Here is a 20,259-nt window from a genome sequence, read left to right on the forward strand (position 1 = left end):
CTGTTCCCTCAGTTAGAGGCTCCATCTCAGCATCTGTGGAAAATGTTACTGAATTGAAAAAACAAGAACTCAGAACAGATCAACTTCAAAGTCTCCGCTGTTGAAGTGAGATTTTGGAGTTTCTAATAGCTATGGGACAGTTTTTACTCTGTTCTCTGTCTGTGATGTTAGGTGTTGGTTTCAGCATTGCGTCTGTGTGGATTATAGCTAGAAGGCTTCAGATGTGTCCCACTGGCCACAGTCGACAGGATTATTTTAGGGATTAAGAGCCTGGTGCTCTGTACCTTGGTTGCACAGCACTACAGTCTGTCCTCATTCTCCCTTATTCACTGCATCAACTCAACACACCACCCCTAAAATATCAAAACCTCCAGCAACACCACACAGACCTACACCTATGCTCAAGATACAAGAGGGTACCACCACAATGGAGAATTAAAATATAATGAAAGAATTGGGCATTCATGAAAAAAAAAAAAAAAATATTTATGAACATTAGTAGTAATTTTTATATTGTGCATAGTAATAGTGCTTCAACTAAAGTTTGTGTTATTTATTGGCTCATCTTCCAATTATTTTCTACAGTCAATTGTTAAAAAATAGTGGAATTTTTACTTACTTAATTTAAATATCAACAGTTCAAAACCCCCAAATATTCAGTTTGCTGCCGAAAACAAAAGCTGCAAATCCTCACAATTAAGGAACTGAAATTGAGCAATGTTTGGTATTTGTTAAGTGATTAATTTTCTGTTAATCAACTTAAAAGCTCAAAAAGGTGTTTCAAAGGAAATCAGGCCTGTCAGTTTGTCATTCTTCCAAAAATAATTTGTTACTCCGTTAATTGAGTAACATGAACATTTGTGATCTATCCATATAATGATGACACACAGAAACAGTAAGAAAGATTTTTACTTTCCCTTTGTGCAAAATTATAACGACAAACAAACAACAAAAAATAAAGCAGTGGGTCTAAAGCCGTGGGCGCACTGATAGTGTGGGCACCTCCGAGCACAGTTGCTATTTTGGTTCATGTACCGAAGGTGCAGCTGGCAAAGTGCAAAAGGGCTGAGTTAAGGTGAATATCGTTAAGGTGTAGAGGGAGTAGTGATTAATATATATGCTTAGATGCTTAGAGCTAGTCACCTCACTGTCATTGCTCTGAGACAGCTGAGCCAATGACAGTAACGCATGATGACAGCACCACCACAAATTAGGAATAGGTTTCCCAGGAAATCATACTGTTGTCTGGATGTTGTGGCGCCACAGAATGTACACAGAGCACCACAAATCTGCAGCCGGACGCAGATGGTGTGTGTTTTATTAACACTTATTTAGTGCAATGATGATAGAAATAAATAATAGTTAGGTGATGCAGTTTATGTGATCCCATTGATCTAATGTTATTTGAGTCATAATTCCACTGTATTAAACATTGCAGAGGGTTACACCATATCTTAAAATGTAATTTGATCAAATGTAATAAAGGTTTATTGACAGTGTTTTTGATTTAGCCATCATTCTGTTATAACTGCAAGTTTGTTGCAAGTATTACTATTATTTTCTCTTGTTAATAAAATCATCAAAAGAAGTGTCAGTAGAATGATGTTATGCCAGAAACAGATGTTTTTCTGAGACATCTATTCTCTACAGAAGCCCTAAAGGGCCATGCATTCATACATTTTATTTCCTCCGTTTTTCCGTGATAATGAGTTAATTTCATTTGTTTTCTTGAGATCTCAAGTTATTATCTCGAAATAACAACTGCCGTTTACCCGAGATAACAGGATAATTTTCTCGAGATAACGAAACTTTGTTTTCCCGAGATAATGATATAATTAATTTGAGATCTTGAGAAAACAAAACGATAGTGTAATATATTAAACAATTGCAGGAAACATCATTCAGTGTAGCAATTGCATATCGATCACCGCGTCACATATCTTTTCAATCAAGGCCTGACACAGGCTGAAATAGCATTATGCCTTGCTATTACAGATAATATACACGTTAGTGTGCGTAATCTAAAAAGACGGTTAGCAAGGCTTCAGCTATATAGGCGGCGCAATCTAAGTGAGCCTGATGTCGTCGTTAACTACATAGCTGACCAGCTACGAGGTCCCGGGCGTCTCCATAATCTCAGGCCTATCATATCACAGTCATTATCTCGAGATCTCGAATTAATTATATCGTTATCTCGGGAAAACAAAGTTTCGTTATCTCGGGATCTCGAGAAAATTATCCAGTTTTCTCGGGAAAATGGCAGTTATTTTTTCGAGATAATAACTCGAGATCTTGAGAAAACAAATGAAATTAACTCGTTATCACGTGAAAACGGAGGAAATAAAATGTATGAATGCATGGCCCTTTAGGGCTTCCGTAATTCTCATTCATACATCTAACATTTTCCACAAAATACCAACAACTTGCTTTTTGCTCTTTGCACCTGTGGAACACATGCTCTATGCTCAGCACTCCGCGCCAGAATACCTCACCGATGAGCAAACAAATTTCAAGGCCAGGAAATAACTGAGTGCTGCTTATACTGGTTGTTACACCGCCATGAAAATATGACAATAATTTGTAACACAGTAATCGAAAAATGTCCTTTTTGCCAAACAGTGACATTATCAGTTCCTAAATGTACATTAGTAGTTTGTTTTATGTTTTTGTTATTGTTGCTTGGTCTAAAAATTGTTGCAGATGAATTTCTGTCAATTTATCAATTAACAGCATATGTAAGCTTTTAAGGAAAAATGTGAAAGAAAAACATTTCTTCCATGACAAAACTGATGGACTGTTGGTCAAAACAATAACTTTAATATGTCTGCTTGGGCTTTGGGAAATTGTGATGGCCGTTTTTCACCAGTCTCTAACATGCTATTGACTTAATGTTTGATCACGTCATCACAAAAAATAAAAGGCAGACTAATTGTTGAAGAACAATGTGTTCATTGCTTCCCTATAGATAACCTTTGGAGCATGTAACACCCTCACTTCTTTAATGTGTCTAAAGAAGCAAAAGAACCTCAGCAACAAGAAAAAAAAAGACTTCCCAGCAGGAAAGACCTCGGATTTTCACACAACGATCACACCTAGCCTCCTTTCACTAGTGCTTCAACATCCAGTCAGTCAGTGTGAAATACATTTTCTCATTAGAGGATTCATTGGACAGTTGAGCTCTGCTGAGGGCAATGAGTCATTGTACAGGTTGTAGAGCGTACAGTGCAGGTACAGTCATTGCAGCATCTCTCTATTTATGTGTGAAACGGCTAAAATGGAATGAAACATTTGCCCCTGACTTCACGATTAAAAGGGTTCTCCTCATGCATTTTTATGGCTGTATCACTCTCTCTCTCATTATACTCTTGAAAACACTTATTTCATCCAAGCCAGTTAAGTGGGTGCTGCTATTAACAGAAACACAAATGCATTGTCTTAAAGCAGATGTTCAACTCATATGATATTGTGCATTACAAATTCTTATTCCAGTTTAACACAGACTGGAAAGTGAATTGTTTCAGGTGGTCTTCTCAGTGGCTGAAGCTTGATCTACACTTGTGATCAAGTGTCATTCAACATGCCGCGGGACAGAAATGACAAGGGACTGACTGTTTTGATAGATTTGAGTGTTGCTTGTGTTGAATGATCACAGGTGTGAACAGGATGGGAATCACAGGGTTTCTCATGATACGATACGATACGATGCGATACGTGATACATGATACATGATACATGGCCCACGATACTGATAATATCACGATATAGCGATTCTGCGATAATTGATAGATTGCAGGACAATCATATAACTGTCTAACTGAAGAATACAAAGTGCCTGTAAAAAGGTGAAGTGCAGGATTTCTGTATTTATTCACTGCAATTTCGTGTCAGTTTCACAGAATTTGACACAAACTGAGATGAAACACTAAACAAAAAGTGCATAAAGTCTTAGCATAGTGCCTCTTTCACAAACACACCGACTGTAACTTGTCATTGTCCACATGTGCCATCACATAAACTGGCAAAAGACAAACTGTTAGAAAACAGCACAGTTAAGCAGTGGAACAAGTTTTTCAGTCTGTATATTAAATTTACAAAAGTAAATATACAAAAGTGTATGTAAACCTTTATACATTTTATGTTTATACTTTTTAGAAGCTTAACAAACTTGACTTTATGTAAACCTTGACACATTTTAGTGCTTCAGCTTCTTAAAGCCTGACAAACTTGTTATTGTGTATATCTGGACACATTTAACTGCTTATCGACTTGTTTTATATAAACCTGGAACATTTCAGAGTTTACCAGCTTGCTTTACATAAACCTGAGAACATTTCAGTGCTTTAAAGTAACTTGTATTATGTAAACCTGAGCACATTTCAATTCATCCTCAAATACGCATGTTCTTCTTCAGGAACAGCAACTGATCAGCTGACAGCATGCTCCGAGGTATGTGCACTTCTCTTGACGGTGATTAGCACTGGTATGAGTCTCGTGCATCCCCCCTGTTTGCAGCACGTAGAAATGCGTTTCCCACTCGTTATCGATAAAATGGGCAGTGATTGTCACATTGCATTCACCGCTGCAGGTTGACTTACAACGTCAGCATTAGCCGCTTTCTCAACGAGGAGACCAGGGTGGTGGCGTTGTATGTGGCTTCGGATGTTCATGGTGTTGCTGTATACTTTACTTTTACCAGACATTTCTTGGTCAATTTGTCAAATTGGCAGGGAAATCTGTTTAGAGCGCCTTATTTTTTTAAAAGCAGCGTATCGATACTCATATCATATAAGGAAGGACAATGATATATTGCCGTATCTATATTTTGTCCTACCCCCAGTGACCGTATGTGTAAGACAAGCTGTGGTTGGAGGTGGAATTTTTCCTTTGTTATAGTTTGCCATTTAAAATATGGCTTTTTCTTCAGCCGATACCGTTAACCGATCATTACCTGCTACTCATGGACACCTTTAATCATTTCTTCTTCTTTGTGTTCATTTAGATGCCTACCGCCACCTACTAAGAAAGAAATTTGGCTTGAATTATTGGGTCTTTATATAATATAAATTTCGTATCAGGCATCTTGTTTCTTTCCTTTATTGAAATTAAAATATTTCCCTCCTCAATTTCAATTTCTTTCTGTACCATGACTAAAACCCATTATATATTATATGTTAAGTGACATTTTAAACTTTGTTCTGTACTTTGTACTGAAGTTAAAGCTGCTTTCATCAATATTTTTGTATAAACATTGGATGAGTGTCTTTGGTATTAAAATGGTCGCTTGTAGTGACAAACTCAGAAAATACTAGTTCCTCTCAGGTCTATGAAGCAGTGTTGCACCTTTCAGCTCATTGTTTTGCGTTTTATAGCCTGGTTCAGTGTCACTACTCTATAAACCCTTTACTTTTAGACAGCTCCATGTCTGCTGGATGTGAAAGTAGACAACTGCTTGCTAGCCTTCACATTTCACAAAAAAAAGAATAGAAATACAAACTCAGACTACATTTCATCTACTGTTGTTGGAGAAAAAAGGTAAAGGTGCCAGGTCAGTGTTGTGCTGTTTCTCTTTAAATTGAGCCAGGAAAAACATTCAGAATAGCGAGCTCGCATGGGGTCTGCATGGCTTAAAGTTTAAATGTCCTATGTGTTTATTATATAACGGTTACATAACAACAAATCTCAGACTACAGGGGGAATCACCCATGAGTATATCCATTGCTTCTGCCAAATGTAGAGAAAAAAACTGCTGAAGGTGAACTACTAGACTGTGAAACATTTGAATATGTTTGCAAGACGAGATCTGTGGAATCGGTGCCAGGGAGAATATTTGCAGCTGAGGAACCTAGAAAACAATTAAATAAAGCAAATAAGAATCTGGGTCAGAATGATGCCCCAGCGCTAATTATGGCATCCGATCAAAGTGCTTGAATGAGTTTGGCTAAACGGATTACAATCTGCTTCTCTTACCAGCTGCCATACTGTAATTAATGGTTTGTCGTCATTCTCCATTCATCTGAGGTGCTCAAAAAACACCAGCTTATCAGTTTCCTTTTTTCCGCATTGTGCATAATCACTGGGGTTTGAATTGAACTCTGTTATTTGTGAGCCAAAATACAGAAAAAAAGGCTTGTAATGAGCCTGGTTCCTCTGCAGTCGCTCGTCAGAAGCAAGGATAAATAAAAGTATCAATTAGTGCATGTTTCAGGTGTCAAAGCTGCTTCAGAGCGGATGCTCTGAGGTCTGTGGAATAATTACCTGAGCTTTGTATAAACCATAGGAAGTCTGCATCCCAGTGGGCTCCTACAGAAATGGGGCTTGATGAAAGCAAAGCCCACCTTAGGTGTTATTAGTTTTGTGCAGCTATGCCTGATCGAGGGGATGCACATGGGGCATTGGAAAGTCCAAGCTATTATCATGACTTTGCTGCAGTTTCCAGGCGATAGATTTCGGTACATGATGTAGCGTACGTGTGTTTTCTAAGTGTTTTTCATGGTATATTCCAAAGTTCTCAGAAAAATCGAAACTAAAATGGCTCAGTAGAGTGCATTCCTCCACCAAGGCCCAACAGTCCCCTTTCAAACCTAATCCAATATCAAACTCGATATCCCTGTATCACTCCAAATTTTAAACCACCCATAACTGCTTAACCATAATTTAAGCTTGCCAGATCTAGGATCTGCATCAGATTGTACTCTACTATATTTACAAAAATATATAGAAAAATGCCTTATCTTGAAAAAGATTCTGGACCCATCCCATTATCCGGGTCTACTCTGGGTCAAGAGTCATTCGCTGTACAGATTGTAAAGCCAATTGAGGCAATGTGATTGTGATTTTGGGCTATACAAATAAAATTGATTTGATTTGATTAGACCCATCCTCCATGCAAGTTTCATGGAAATCTGTGAATTCCTGCTGACTAACCATCAAAGCCCCAACAAATGGACACGGGTGAAAACATCACCACTTTGGTGCAGGTAACAAACCAGACAAGGCAAACTTACAAAAGCCAACTTCTTAAGATACCTTAACAAATTATTGTAATCACTAAAATCCTTGCTTTTACTGGTATTAAGAAGGATCTACTCTGGCTTATGTTTATCTGTAAAGATGACAAGCAATCAAATAGTCCAGCTTTGTGCTGGTGATTCACCATCTCTGCATTGAGTAAAAACAAGCTGGATAAGATATTATATAAAGTGAGATTCATGTTACGTTGTAATGATTGTCAGGGAACGTACTCAAGTAAACCAGTATTGATTTATTCTGTCTTCTGTGCAGACAACTGATTTTTAGCGAGTTTGTTGATGTTTCAGGCAGATTTAGGCCACTGACGAAGTAGTGTATGTATTCATTGTTTTTTTCTATCAATGTTTTGCCTTGAGTCTACAGTCCATCAAATTGGTTGATATCACAGACTGCCAAAATGCTCGGCCTAACAGCATCCTAGATACACTGACAAACTCATGCCAGACTTGTGATGTGTTCCCACGTAGTTCCAATTCAAACCGGCAGCAGTTCAGGACGGAAGCAGCCAAAGCAAGCAATGACACCTGAGCCAAAGTGCTAATGTGAAAATGGCTTATTTTGAGACACAGCTTTGCGAGGAGGTGTAGAGATGCAGGCATCTGTATGACTCCTTGGTGTGAGATTACAAAGGCGGTGAGATAACAATAATAATTTCTGGGGTAACAGTGATAAGCAAACTGCAAAAACAGTGGAAGAACATCAAGGACTGTTTCATCAAGATGGAAAAAAAATGTCAAGACTCCTGGTAGAGATCCCGGCTGATAGAAGTGTCCTCCAGCCAGGCTCCTGGCACTACGCTTTGTATGAGTGCTCCTTTGTCCCAAATCTATCCTTGGATGGAGGCCGTTAAAAGTTTGTTATTTCTTGCTTTACAGAGAGTAGCAGCTGTGGTCAGCACTTTATATAACTGCAGTAAATTATAGCCAAACTGTGAGTGTTTTGAACAAACCAATCATATGAATGGACAGCAGAGAGGCAGGTTATGCAACAGGAGTGAGTTTGAGACCTTTTGATAAATGTGTTTAGCTTTAAAACCCAGTCATCATTGAAGTATATCGTGACTGACATGCATTCAAGCTGACCGTGGCTTCTGATCTCTTTTGATGGAGTACACTTTTTTTAACAGCCACCTGCTTGGATGAATATTTGATTCTGAAAGGACAATTTGGGGTGAGAAGAGAGAAAAATCAATAGCAACTACACTGGAGAAAAACATTGTTTATAGTTACCCTGTTTTACAAGGATATAATGATGAAAGCACAGCAAGTTGTTGACAAGTTGTTCACATCAGTGGTTGTGGGCTGGAAACAGGTGCATTGTGCTTTAATGTTCAAGCCTTAAACCGGCACACTCAGCAGTCCAACTAAAGTGTGTGAAATTATTAGTCACTGAAGGCCTGTGATCATTGAGGTAGGCAGCAAGCCATGCTACACTTAAAAGCAGTTTCTCTCTAAGGCAGAAAATGCATTTAAAATGAGCTTTATTTATATCATTGTAATACATTTTTACATAGGTCATGGCATGAATTTTTAAAATCCTGGGAGCTAAATATGCACTTGAAGCCCATAGATCTACCATTATCTGAAAATAATATATAAATAATCCTTAATAAACTCCAGAACAAAGATCAAGTGTATTCCTGGTTTGTTGACAAAAAAGCAGAAAATGAGTGAAACTTGCCTTGAGGCTCCTTCAGTAAATCTTGCCTTAGGGCCAGGAGCACTACGGCTCAGGTGGTCAATGGGCTAACTAACCGACAGGTCCATGAGGACTTTCCAAAGGACCTGGAGTTCTCTTGTGTGTTGTTTTTATTACTATCCATTCTCCATTGTTTGCCACTTATTTGTCACTTTACCTCCAGGGCGGTGCCTCCTCTAAGGGGAGACCAGCCTCGACTAGACCATTGTCCTCTACCGGCTTTCCTGACAGACACTTTCTTGGCATGGAGGGTAAAGAGCTTTGTGGTTAGTGCCAAACTGATTTCCTCGGTGGCTTTACTACTGGTGCTGGCAGTCTGCATAGCGTGTTGACAACAGCTAAAGAGCCAAACTTGAATGCCTCTTTTGCCACTCATTATTACAGTGTTTGTCACAGAATATGATTCGATTTCATAACTCCAATGAGCGCTGGAATGATGAGTAAATAAACTTCTCTCTGACAGTGGTGACCCCAGCCTCATCATGTCGTACAATTTAGTGACCCTTTGTGTCAGAACAATTAGCTTTCACAAGTATTGCGTTGACAGTTGCGTTGGCCGTGATTATCAGAGTACGGTCCTAGAATACAGCTTATTCCGAGCCAGGGATGATTGATTATTTGTGGCTGGACTGAAGATGTTTGGTGTTCTATTTATGATCACATTTTACTTCACATTTTTGTATTTTAAAAAGAAGTTCCTAACTTGTAGTTTATGCTCACCGAGGCTAAAATATAGATAGCAAAGATGGATGATTTAATATTCCGTAACTCTCGTAAGACTTGTTGTGTTAAAACTTATCGAATGTTTCCCTCTTTTCTGAACCCTTGTGAAACATGTATTGTAAATTACAGTTGTGTTGTCTTCCTCTGACACTGTGAAAAACGTCCACACCAACTATGAAAGTTTGATTTTTCTTCTTCTTTGTCTTCTTTGTCTTCGTCTTCGTCTTCATCTTTGTCTTCTTCTTCTTCTTCTTCTTATCTTCTTCCTCCCCTCCCCCTTCTTCCTCTTCTTCTTCTTCTTCTTCACTATGTTTTAAAGGTGACTACCACCACCTACTGTATCTGAGTGTGTAGATGCTGTGCTTGTTAACTCAATGAAAACAATTGTTGTATTATTGGCTCTGTTTATTGGCTTGAATTTAAGCAATACTGATAATTAGCCAATATTATACATTTCACGATATCTAGCTGATAATTTGTCACTACAATATTTATTGTGCATCCCTAGAAGATACAGCTAGCAGTCTTAACCTTGAATAAAAAAACTCTTCAATTCTTTAGCTTTGTCTGCTGTATTCTGACTTTAGGGACATTTTTCTGATAACCCTAAACACTGTACACACAAGTATTTCTGAGTGGCTATTATACTCACTGTGCATACATGCCTGTGAACAGACTTGTATATTGCAAGTGGCAGATCAAAGGTCTTCATACTAGTTAATACTTAAAACTTGAGCTTCTAGGGGCACTGAAAGGTGAACATCTCTATTAAAATTACATGGAACTAGACAAAGTGAAGCCAATAATTTCAAAGTTATTTCTTACAATTGCATTGACGGGATGGAAGAAACTCTGTTTATGTTTAAGATTAAAACATTTTTTAATGTCAATCTGTCAAATCTCAAGAGAAGACAGGAATGTTAGTAGACATGTTGAATCAACTGCTTGAATATGAATTCATGAATCTGTATGCTACAACAGAACTCTGACTTGTCTATGAAGGAATAACAAAGACATTTCTTCAGCATGGTTTTGCCCGTTTTGGAGGTCCAACAACAACAGAGCAGCCATTCTCGTGCAAAACTATTACTCATGGCTCTGGCTATTTCTGTCTGTATTCGGTTCGAGTCTTATAGCAGCTATGTCATGTTGAGTCACACAGGTGTTGAGATTTCCATCTTTTATGACTCACTGCCTGTAACTAAAAGAACCATATGCTCTCTGGTCTCTTATAAAAAATCAATATCAGGTGGACATTTTCAGGATGTCTGTTCATATACATACAATCTCATTACTTGTGTTTTTGGAAGAATTTAAAAACACACACAATCCTGCACCAAGAGTAAAATTGCCTGCCAGAAGGGGAGAGATCATTCATTAGCAAGAGAGATAAAGGCAATGTATCTACTGAATCAAATAGTATTCAGTCACCAAACAAGATGGCTTGAAAAACTTCAGCCAACTAGTATTTCTGACGCTCTAACCAAAGTGTCTCTTGTTGCTGTAGGTGCTACCTGTTGGATGGGATCTCGAAAGGAGCCTGGCTGAACCGCTCAAGCATCATTTTCGCAGGGAACGACAAGTGGTCTGTTGACCCACGTGTGTCCATTGTGTCCAGCGTCGGAGACAAACATGAGTACAGCCTTCAGATACAGAAAGTGGATGTAACTGATGACGGGCAGTACACATGCTCCATTCAGAGTGAGCGCAACCCACGGCCAAAGCTCCTCAACCTTATTGTTAAAGGTGCGTATAACTCATCCTTGTTGTTCTGTGCAGGCACTTGTCCATGTGTGATTTCAATAGCATGTCTGTCAATAAACTTGTGTTGTCCATGTACATGACAGCAGGGCTTTCCCGAGCTGTTTTCAACTACAAAACAGTACATGAATAACTGTTCCAAGACGTAATGGTTGCAGTTTATGGCTCTAGAGGAAGCTGCATGTAATCTCAGTGATGTCACTCAATGGCTGAGTTGCATTGTGGGTAATGTAGGCTTCAGGTATTGTAAAAGGAAGAACAAAGTGTGGAAGAAAAAACAGTGATCTCTCTGGTTCTGCTGTATTGATTTTGAAGTCCAACAGTGTTACAGGAGTGCAAATGTAGACCAGTAGACTGTTTTTTCAAACCTGGAGCCGACAAAGCCGACTACTTTATTCACATCTGCAGTAGTTCTCCCCAAGACCTGTAAACACACTTTAATGTGTAAAATTGGTGGAGTTACCCTTTAAGTTCTTGGGGTGTTAATCATGTATTATCTGCTCTAACTTTACACATTTTTGTACAAATATATGGTAACACTAACGGTCTAAAATGATGTGAAATGGTCTCCAGTGTATCTGGCACCATCTTTGTTTCAAAAATGTCTGTCAGTGTCTTATTTCAGAGTAGAGCTTGAGCTCTTCGGCTTTGTTTGAAGCAGTAAAACAAAAATCTTCAGCAGAGAAATTTCTTCTTTAGAGACAAACTGACAGTGTAGGGGTACATTTTGTGCCTGTAGGCTATGCCACACAAAGTAGAAGCTTGTTGGTTTAAATGACTGGAGGCTCACTATGTAGGTTGCTTTAATCAAGCCTCCGTGGGTTTTGTCACAGCAGGTAACAAAATAAGACAAGATTCTCAAGACTCTTAAAGAAATTTGTCTTGTTAGTTGATTCTCTGTGTGTCATGGGATTGGTTAAGAGGTGCTGATGCTGTGAATTTGCCTTTAACACAATAAAACTGTCGAAAACGGGGCTCCATCTTAAGGATCTCTATGTCTAACAGGTTCAATAGGTGTAGTTTGTTTCATGGGGCATTAAGTAGGCTGTTTTGGGTACAGAGAGCTAATTAACGACAGTGTCCTAATTGTTACTTGTTGAAGTAATACGGTGGTGGCTGAGTGTTTATGCTAAAAGATCAGACTGAGGATTAGCAGCAAGAAAACAACCCCTACTGAAAATCTATCTTCCACATGCCATGTTCTATTTCTTTAATAGGTTGATGCAAAAATTCTTGCATGGTTCACTGGGCTCTGCATATGTTTAAGTTGGAATATTAATGAGGATGTGATGTTATTAGACAACCTGCCAAATGAAAACACACTTCTTTACCTTCTGTTTTTAATTTCAGTATTTTTCCACAACATACTGTGATGGCCTGCATTCATTGCCCACTTTTAACATCCTCATTGTTTCCCTGAGCAGGGATAAGATGTATTACAAGTGCGTTCCAAATTTCTCTGTTTTGTGGTTAGGATTCATTTCAAAGGAACATACTGCTGAAATATCCATACTTCCACACAGGCAGCGTAGTATTAATAGAAGAGTTAAGGGTCAGACACACTTTTTGTAGAAGTGTGAGCTGTGATATGTGAAATGTGAAAGTGGAAACAGCTCTCCAGCTGGCAGTGCCTTTATGACATATGGAGTGAGGTTCGGAAAATTATTTTAAAGGTGTGATCATTCCTGTTATGTGTTTAATTTGCTTTAAACCGTAAATGGAAATATCTGTTTCATCTTTATCCACACTGCCCTCGTACCGAGACACTGGAGCTTGTCAAGGGAATGATGGGAACAGTCAAAACAAATCAGCATTTATCTGTACAGGTGTTCATACCTGTTATGAAAACACCAATAAATAGCACGCCATGAGCAATATCCCAGAAAGCAATTTGCCCTCTTCTCATTTTGTTTTTCTAGATGTTCTGGGCTGCTGGCTATCACATGTCAGTATCCATCTTCTTTCACTGTACTTATAAAACTGATTGCTAGGTGCAGGGCGGTGCCGGGGTTGGTTTAAACATGCCCTGAGTGCCTTTTGAATGATTGTGGATGTTTATGAAGTTGTCGATTAAACTCACGCAGCAGATAAGAGTGCAGCTCACCTCACTTGCCTCACAAAATTGGTTACAAACCTGTCCCATTATCAGAGGGTCACAGGATCAAACCCCTCTCTAATTTGTAAGTATACTTGATAGAGACACTGAACATCTACTGGCTCACTAATTGTTTGTTTATAGTCATTAGCTCAGTACCTTCAATGTAAATGCAGTGCACTATCAGCACTTGTCAACTTGTCAGAGCCCCACAGTGAGTTGCGATTACAGTGACTGTTCCAGAGCTGTAAGGTCACAGGGGCAACTCTACCACTGCCAAAGTGTCCATCAACAGCCTTATGTCTTGTTAAAGACCCTTCAAGTAAGCAATCATTCCTTTTGTAACTTTGTTCTTCTTTTGTCCTTGTTTCCTTCTTGTGAATTGTCACTCTCTCAGAACCAACTGTCCCAACTTAAATGGATCCATTCAGTCAGAATCTAGGGCTGTCTTGAAAACCAGTTTTTGGGCTCCTTAGCTTTGGTAGTACTCAGAGCGAATATTCAAAGCTTTGTTCCAGGGGTCGAGGGGATTTGTCTATTTCAACCTTTTCATAGAATAGGCTATATTATGTTATTCCTCAATTCAGCATTTTAAGTAGTTTTCTCTCTCCTAATTTTCCACCTTATTTTAGTGTTTGCTCACTAACTACTGTGATCTGCTCACCTTGCTTTTCCCCTCAGCTTTTTTCACCACTGATCTCTTTATTGCACACACACCAGCGGCTCACATCTCTCTCTCCCTGTATGTGCCCCTGTAGGCCATGTGTCGTCAGCAATGTTTTACATTTTATAGTTGTCCAAAAAAACCCACACCTTTCAATTTGGAATTTTTCCTCCATTGATTTCATTTTCACAACAGCAGTTGAGCAGTGTGTTGAGAAAGCTTGTTGTTCATGACGCACACCATCAAAATGATCCAAACCAATGTGGTGCCGACCAACTGCACTTACAAGCTTTTACAAAACAGTGGCATTAATACAGTAAACAGAAGAAGATGCATCACAATGCATTTATAGGAGGGATGTAATACCTGGGCTGATACCGGAGAATGTCTCTCACTTTGTCTGTGTGTCTGCAGAGCAGGTGCAGGTATTGGAGAAATAGAGCGATGGGAGATTGTCCACCAGTAAATCAATCATGGACGGTGTTGTTCTCTCAAACTTGAAAAAAGAAAAAAAAGTAAGGCTAAAATGGGTCATTTAATATACTTCAGCGGCTGTTAATATACTAGGGCGGCCTGACCAAGTAAAGTCTATGTGTGGGAAACACACATGCCATGTGTAAATGAGAGAGAGAGAGAGAGAGAGAGGGAGAGAGAGAGAGCAGCTCTGACAGTAAAATAATGTAATCATCAATCGATGAATATTAGTTGATATTGTGGGCACAAATAAATGAATTTATTGGAAACCCCATTGCCATCAGTATGCATTTTTTGTGAAATAATAACAACTATTTGTAGTTTGCCTTTGTTGATAGTCTATATTTAGCTAAATATGGCCGTAGTTGCAAAAACATGAGCAAAGCTAAAGGGGAAACAAGGTGGGCTGCTCAGGCCTGTGAGAGCTGATCAATCAGAGCAGACTGGGTTTTTCAGGAGGGGGGCCTTAAGAGACAGACACTAAAACGGAGCATTCAGACAGAGGATGAATAGAGGCGCTGCAGCAATGAACAGTATGAGAATATAATGTGTCTTTTGAACATTAAAGCAAAAAAACAGCATGAACCTTAGAAATAGCATAATATGGGACCTTTAAGACAGATCAATAAAGGAGAATGTGTGGGAAAAACAGAGCAATGGCATCATAATCGCACTTGGAAACAAAAGATAACCAGAGTTTTGAGATCAGGAGAGAAAAAAAGTTATATCAGTGTAGTCCCAGAAGTTAGGGCCAGCAATCATGAAATGCCCTGAGGTGGTTAAAATAAGGTCTAACTGCAAGTCCAGTGATTATGAAAACAAACTCCTGGGATGGATTATTCAACATTATAGGCTATATAAAGCCCTATCCATGTCTACTTGTTTGTTTCCTCTAACTTATTGTGCTCTAGCTGTCAGACTCACCTCATTGTTCCTGATGTACTGTCCTGAGAGTGAGTGAACTGTAGAGTGTGGTGAGTATTAAAAGGGGCCCCGGGCTAAACTTAGAAAGACTGTAGTGTCAATAAGCTCCGATGTTATTGGTTCTGCTAATGGTATTGGAAAAATTAAGGCATTCATCTATGATGGATATTCACTATTCCCAATCCTGAACAGAGAACTCTGTGTCAGAGCCTGTCCTCTGCAGGGGTCTGTGACATAGACAGAGACACAGACACCCTGCTCCGAGTGGCAACGGCGGAGAGAGCTAAAAGTTCAAAAGTGTGGTTATACTTAACGAGAATTGATGCAGACAATGCTCTTCTTTTGCATGTAAGGGTGGGAACACGAGCAATCTTTCAAAAACATCTAGCAAAAGTACATCACATACAGGCAGAGCAATGGGGTTTTCGACAGAATAGCTTGTAGTTCCTCTCCTGTTTTCCCATCTACCTCGGGTATGTTATGTTAGCAGGAGCCCACACAGAGTTATAGTTATACAAACATGGGTTGATAGCTGTGAGTAACTATTCGTTAGCTGTTGTTGTTTAGCTATGCGGTCATGAATTATGTCTGACATGGTGAAAGTATCATTCAAACTGTCCTTCAGATACGCTCAGACTCAAGTATAATTACATCCAGCAATTAGGCTACTAATTTAGCTATTTTCTGAATGACAGTTTGGAGGATTCTTTCACCATTTCAGACAGAATTCATGAATGCATAGCTAAATATTTAGCTGATTAATAGTAACGGTTATTATCCCATGTATGTATGTATAAACTGTAGTCATGCTGCAATCTGCAGTATGCTCATACATGTTACCCGTGTTACCATTGTGTTTTTTTATGTTGTTGTTGTGAGTAATAATTTAATTTGTTTTACATTTCTTTAATCACAACATTTTAGAGTCACTAATAGTGAATTGCTCAACGTGGCTGTTAAGATAGTTATTTGTTCAAAGTAGTGCCGGCTCAGAATTCAAGAATGTTTATATAGAGTACGAGAAAATAAAGCAATCGTTCATTCTATTCTTAAATCGTTAGTTTTTTTCTCTTAAAAAGTTAAAAAAAAGAACTGATAAGAGTATCGATAAGCAGTATCGGTAAGAGTAGAAGTGCCATTAAAACCTTAACGATACCCATGCCTATAAGTGAGTTACAATTAATGACATTCACACTGACAGCAAGCAGCGCTGCTTTGGCTCAAGCAGTCACTTTGCCTGTGCTTCAGCGACATTTTACAGGTACACCGTGCCTGTAAATATACATGTGATAAACCGAAGTCAGCAGCTTGGCAGGCAGTAATGGTCACTACAGGACCATCATGTTTTTGTAGATGTTGGCTTTCTGAAGAACATTCTGTAATGGGAATCTTACCAGGGGTGTTTCGGGTCATGGCAGCTCCTCACCACTGGCCATATGGCCACAATCAAACCAAAGCTAATGTGCCAGCTGTCAGCTGTATAATATGTTTTGCAATGACCGGAATTCCTGATGGATGTGACCTAGCGGCTCAGATTTGGCAGCTTTTGACATACAAATACTAATTGTTGTTCTGCAGTTCACAAATGTAACATGTTGATGATTTCAGCCAGAGAGGTCTATCACTTATACTTAGTGACAGGTGTTTTTATTCAACAGAAACAGCTTAATATGACTGAAAAAAGCTCAGAAATAACACTCTGTTTTGAAACCCCTGTCCTAACAGCTCCACGGGACATTTACAATTAAGAGTCAAGAAGTAAGAGGAACAATAAGACAACACAACAAAACAAAAATATTATAAAGTGACAGCAACAGAAAGAGACGTGGTCAGTATATTGTTATTTGAGATGATGATGGACAGTGTAGAGCATGAAAAGAAAGTGGAATATATAAGTTTGTTATTTGAACTTTTATCAGCTATTAGTAAAGCTTGATGGTGTTATGATCGTGTTATGTAAATCTGATACTGTTTAGTCATCAGGCAAATGGGTCGCCAGCCGTTGAGACAGAGTTGTGTGTCTGAGTGTGAGCTGCAGGCAGGAAGTATGTCGAAGTACAGATGACTCACTCCAGCTGATAAATGCCTGCAGTCATGTCTCTGATGGGGTGCTCAAGGTAGTTAAAAATTTGCTTCATTAAATTGCCAGCCACTCTGCCATTTCTTTATGTACAGCTGTAACATATGTGTGGTGTTATAGCTCCTCTCTTACTTCACATCATATTGTACCTTTGTTTATTTGCTTTGTCAAAACTCTGTGTGTTGTGAATCATTACCTGTCACCATGCGATACTTGTGTACACATGCGTAGGCCCACTCATGGAGAACAGAGGGATTTCGTTACAGATGAGATGCAGCAGGGGAGCAGCTCTGTCATGATGCCGAGGCTTCTGGGAGCATGCTGTTTTTTCATCTTCTGAAAGGGAGGAGAAGACTTGCTAAGAAAAAAAAAGTATAGACACTTTAATCTGGGCTTTTCAGTCCAAGCATACAACATTTATTAATGCTGCAACACGAATGTTACAGTTGAAGTAAAAGGATTTCATGGCGTTGGATTTTTTGGCACTTTTGCTTTGCTCGACTGTGCTCCATGAGGAGTAGCACAGAAAATGGGAGCAAGAAGGGATTACTGTGTACGTATGGAAATATTCAGTGGTCTCAAGTCATTTCAGGTGCATGGTAGGGTCCTTGACCAGCTGATCCCCCAAGCAATTATGCTTATCTGAAATGCATATCTGTGTCAGCAGAGAACGGTGGCTTTCTTGTATTTTGTCATGTTATTCCAGTTTTGTCAACACATATATATTTCAATATTTTTACCATGGACAGAATAGATGAATAGTAGAATACCACTTTGGAACTGTTGCTGGTGTGAGGATTTTTTGTGAGGATTTTTTATGGAAAGCCATCATTACTTCTACTGATGATGAAGATGGAAATATATTCAGCACTTTGCTTCATAAATCCCTAAATTCATAAATTCCTTATCAGTAATGACTTGATGATCCGGGAACCCACTGAAAGTGCTTAACACTGTGGAACATGTCTAGCTTTTTTATAAACTACATCATTTCTGAAGTGTCATTCCATGTGTCATGTCCTTAACTTTGTCCCTGTAAACTATTAATGAGAAATAGCCATTAATTTTGCCATTGGAGCCAAAAATGCAGATTTTTTTTTTCTTTTTAATCACTGCCCACGGGAATTTCACCTTATTTGAACGTTACTACAGTTTTCCAGCAACAGGAATCTTTAGTTAAGGACACACTTCTTAACACATACGTCACATGTCGCTGCATTAGGGGCAGGAGGTTAGTTATGGCTGTGACTCCTCGCTCATCTTCGCAGATTCATTTAATCTCTGCGTGACATTTATCCCCCTCTGAGATCTTGTGTCACCTCAACAAATTAGTCGTTTGCATCTGTGCCTCTCCCCTCATAGCTCCATTGCCATTAACATTAAACAGCACACATGAGAAATGAGAGAATTGAGGAATTGAAAACACACTATTGCACAGGCATTACAGCTCTGAGTTCAGAGTCATGTGAAGTAAAGGCCGCTGCCTGAAGCCTTGCCTTTTTGCAAATGAAAGGACTCTGAAGCTCCACATGCTGATGGTTAAAAATAAGTCAATGCAATACAGTAGGTGAGAGCTGCTGGAAACAAGGTTGTCTATGCAGTTAAAACAAACTGTTTTATGGAATTGGTGCTACATGGACAGAGAAGACTGCAGTTGCTCTGAAAGTATAAAATGTAGAAAACATACAACAACATTCTTCTGGTATTACAGCTAAACAGTACACCAAGAATGTTTCTGAAAATGTTTTAGAAAATGCAGGAACAAAATCTGGATTCATATTTAAAGAGCACTGCCTAGTTTTGACAGATCTGAGTTTGGTGACACCCGAGAGAGAGAGAGAAAGATAGGAGCGGCTCCCTTTATTGTTTATTGTTTATTAAGGATCCCCATTAGCCGACACACAAACGCCAGGCTAGTCTTCCTGGGGTCCTTTTCAAAAAGTTCAATATGAAACAACAATTCACAGATCCAGTTACAAAACATACACAGATCTAGTTACAATAAAAGAGAAAGGAACAGAAGAAAAGAGAAAAACAGTTCCCAAAATGGTAACATTAAAGCCTAGTAACTCTCAAGTCTGAAAAGTGACTTTACATGTTTCTTAAATGCTTTTTTTCTTGGAATAGTCCTAATATTTAAAGGAATAGTGTTCCATAACGAAATGGCTCTATATACAACAATGCTTTTCATTGAATTAGTTCTTGGTCGTGGTAATGCAAGTAGACCTTGAGTTGAAGCTCTGGTACTGTAGTGATGAACATCAGCATTATAACCAATCTGATTAGAAAGGGCTGTAGGATACTTGCTGTGAATAATGTTTCGAATAAATAACAATAACCTGCTGGATAACCTATGAATAACCTTCGGCCATCTAAGACAAGAATGCATTCGGTCAACACTAGATCTTTCTCAGCCCAAACTCTGTACTCTTTTTTTCTGTTGAGGCAGGCATACAAAAAATGCCAAAGAACCATCTGTAGTTCAGGCCTAGTGCTGGCTAAAGTCCACTGGATGACACATTTTGCATCAATAGGCGGACCTATGTCGGCAAATGAGCAGGAAGTTCTGGGTGCAGGCAAAATAAGGTTTAGAGAAGACCGATTATATGCTCTGTTGTTGTTAGCCGTGCTGGGTCAGGCATGTGTAAGTTGACCAATCAGAGCAGACTGGGTATTCCAGTCCATATTTAAAGAGATGGGTGCTAAAACAGAGCGTTTCAGACAAAGGGGGAAATACAGTGCTGCAGCAATGGACAGGATGAGAAAACTTGTAGCATGTAAACCTTTTCTGGTAGTAGCCTAAAATAAAAT

At 39.0% G+C, this 20,259-nt stretch overlaps 1 protein-coding gene across 1 annotated transcript in view; it reads left to right on the top strand.

Moving 5' to 3' along the window:
• The window catches only part of negr1 (neuronal growth regulator 1), a 147,693-nt gene that overhangs the window by 34,841 nt on the left and 92,593 nt on the right, over positions 1-20,259 (top strand). Inside the window, exon 2 of the mRNA XM_073476796.1 lies at positions 10,958-11,196. Coding sequence (XP_073332897.1) covers positions 10,958-11,196 — 239 coding nt within the window. The remainder of the gene's footprint in view (positions 1-10,957; positions 11,197-20,259) is intronic.

This window comes from Pagrus major, chromosome 11, assembly GCF_040436345.1.
Source record: "Pagrus major chromosome 11, Pma_NU_1.0".
Lineage (NCBI taxonomy): Eukaryota > Metazoa > Chordata > Actinopteri > Spariformes > Sparidae > Pagrus > Pagrus major.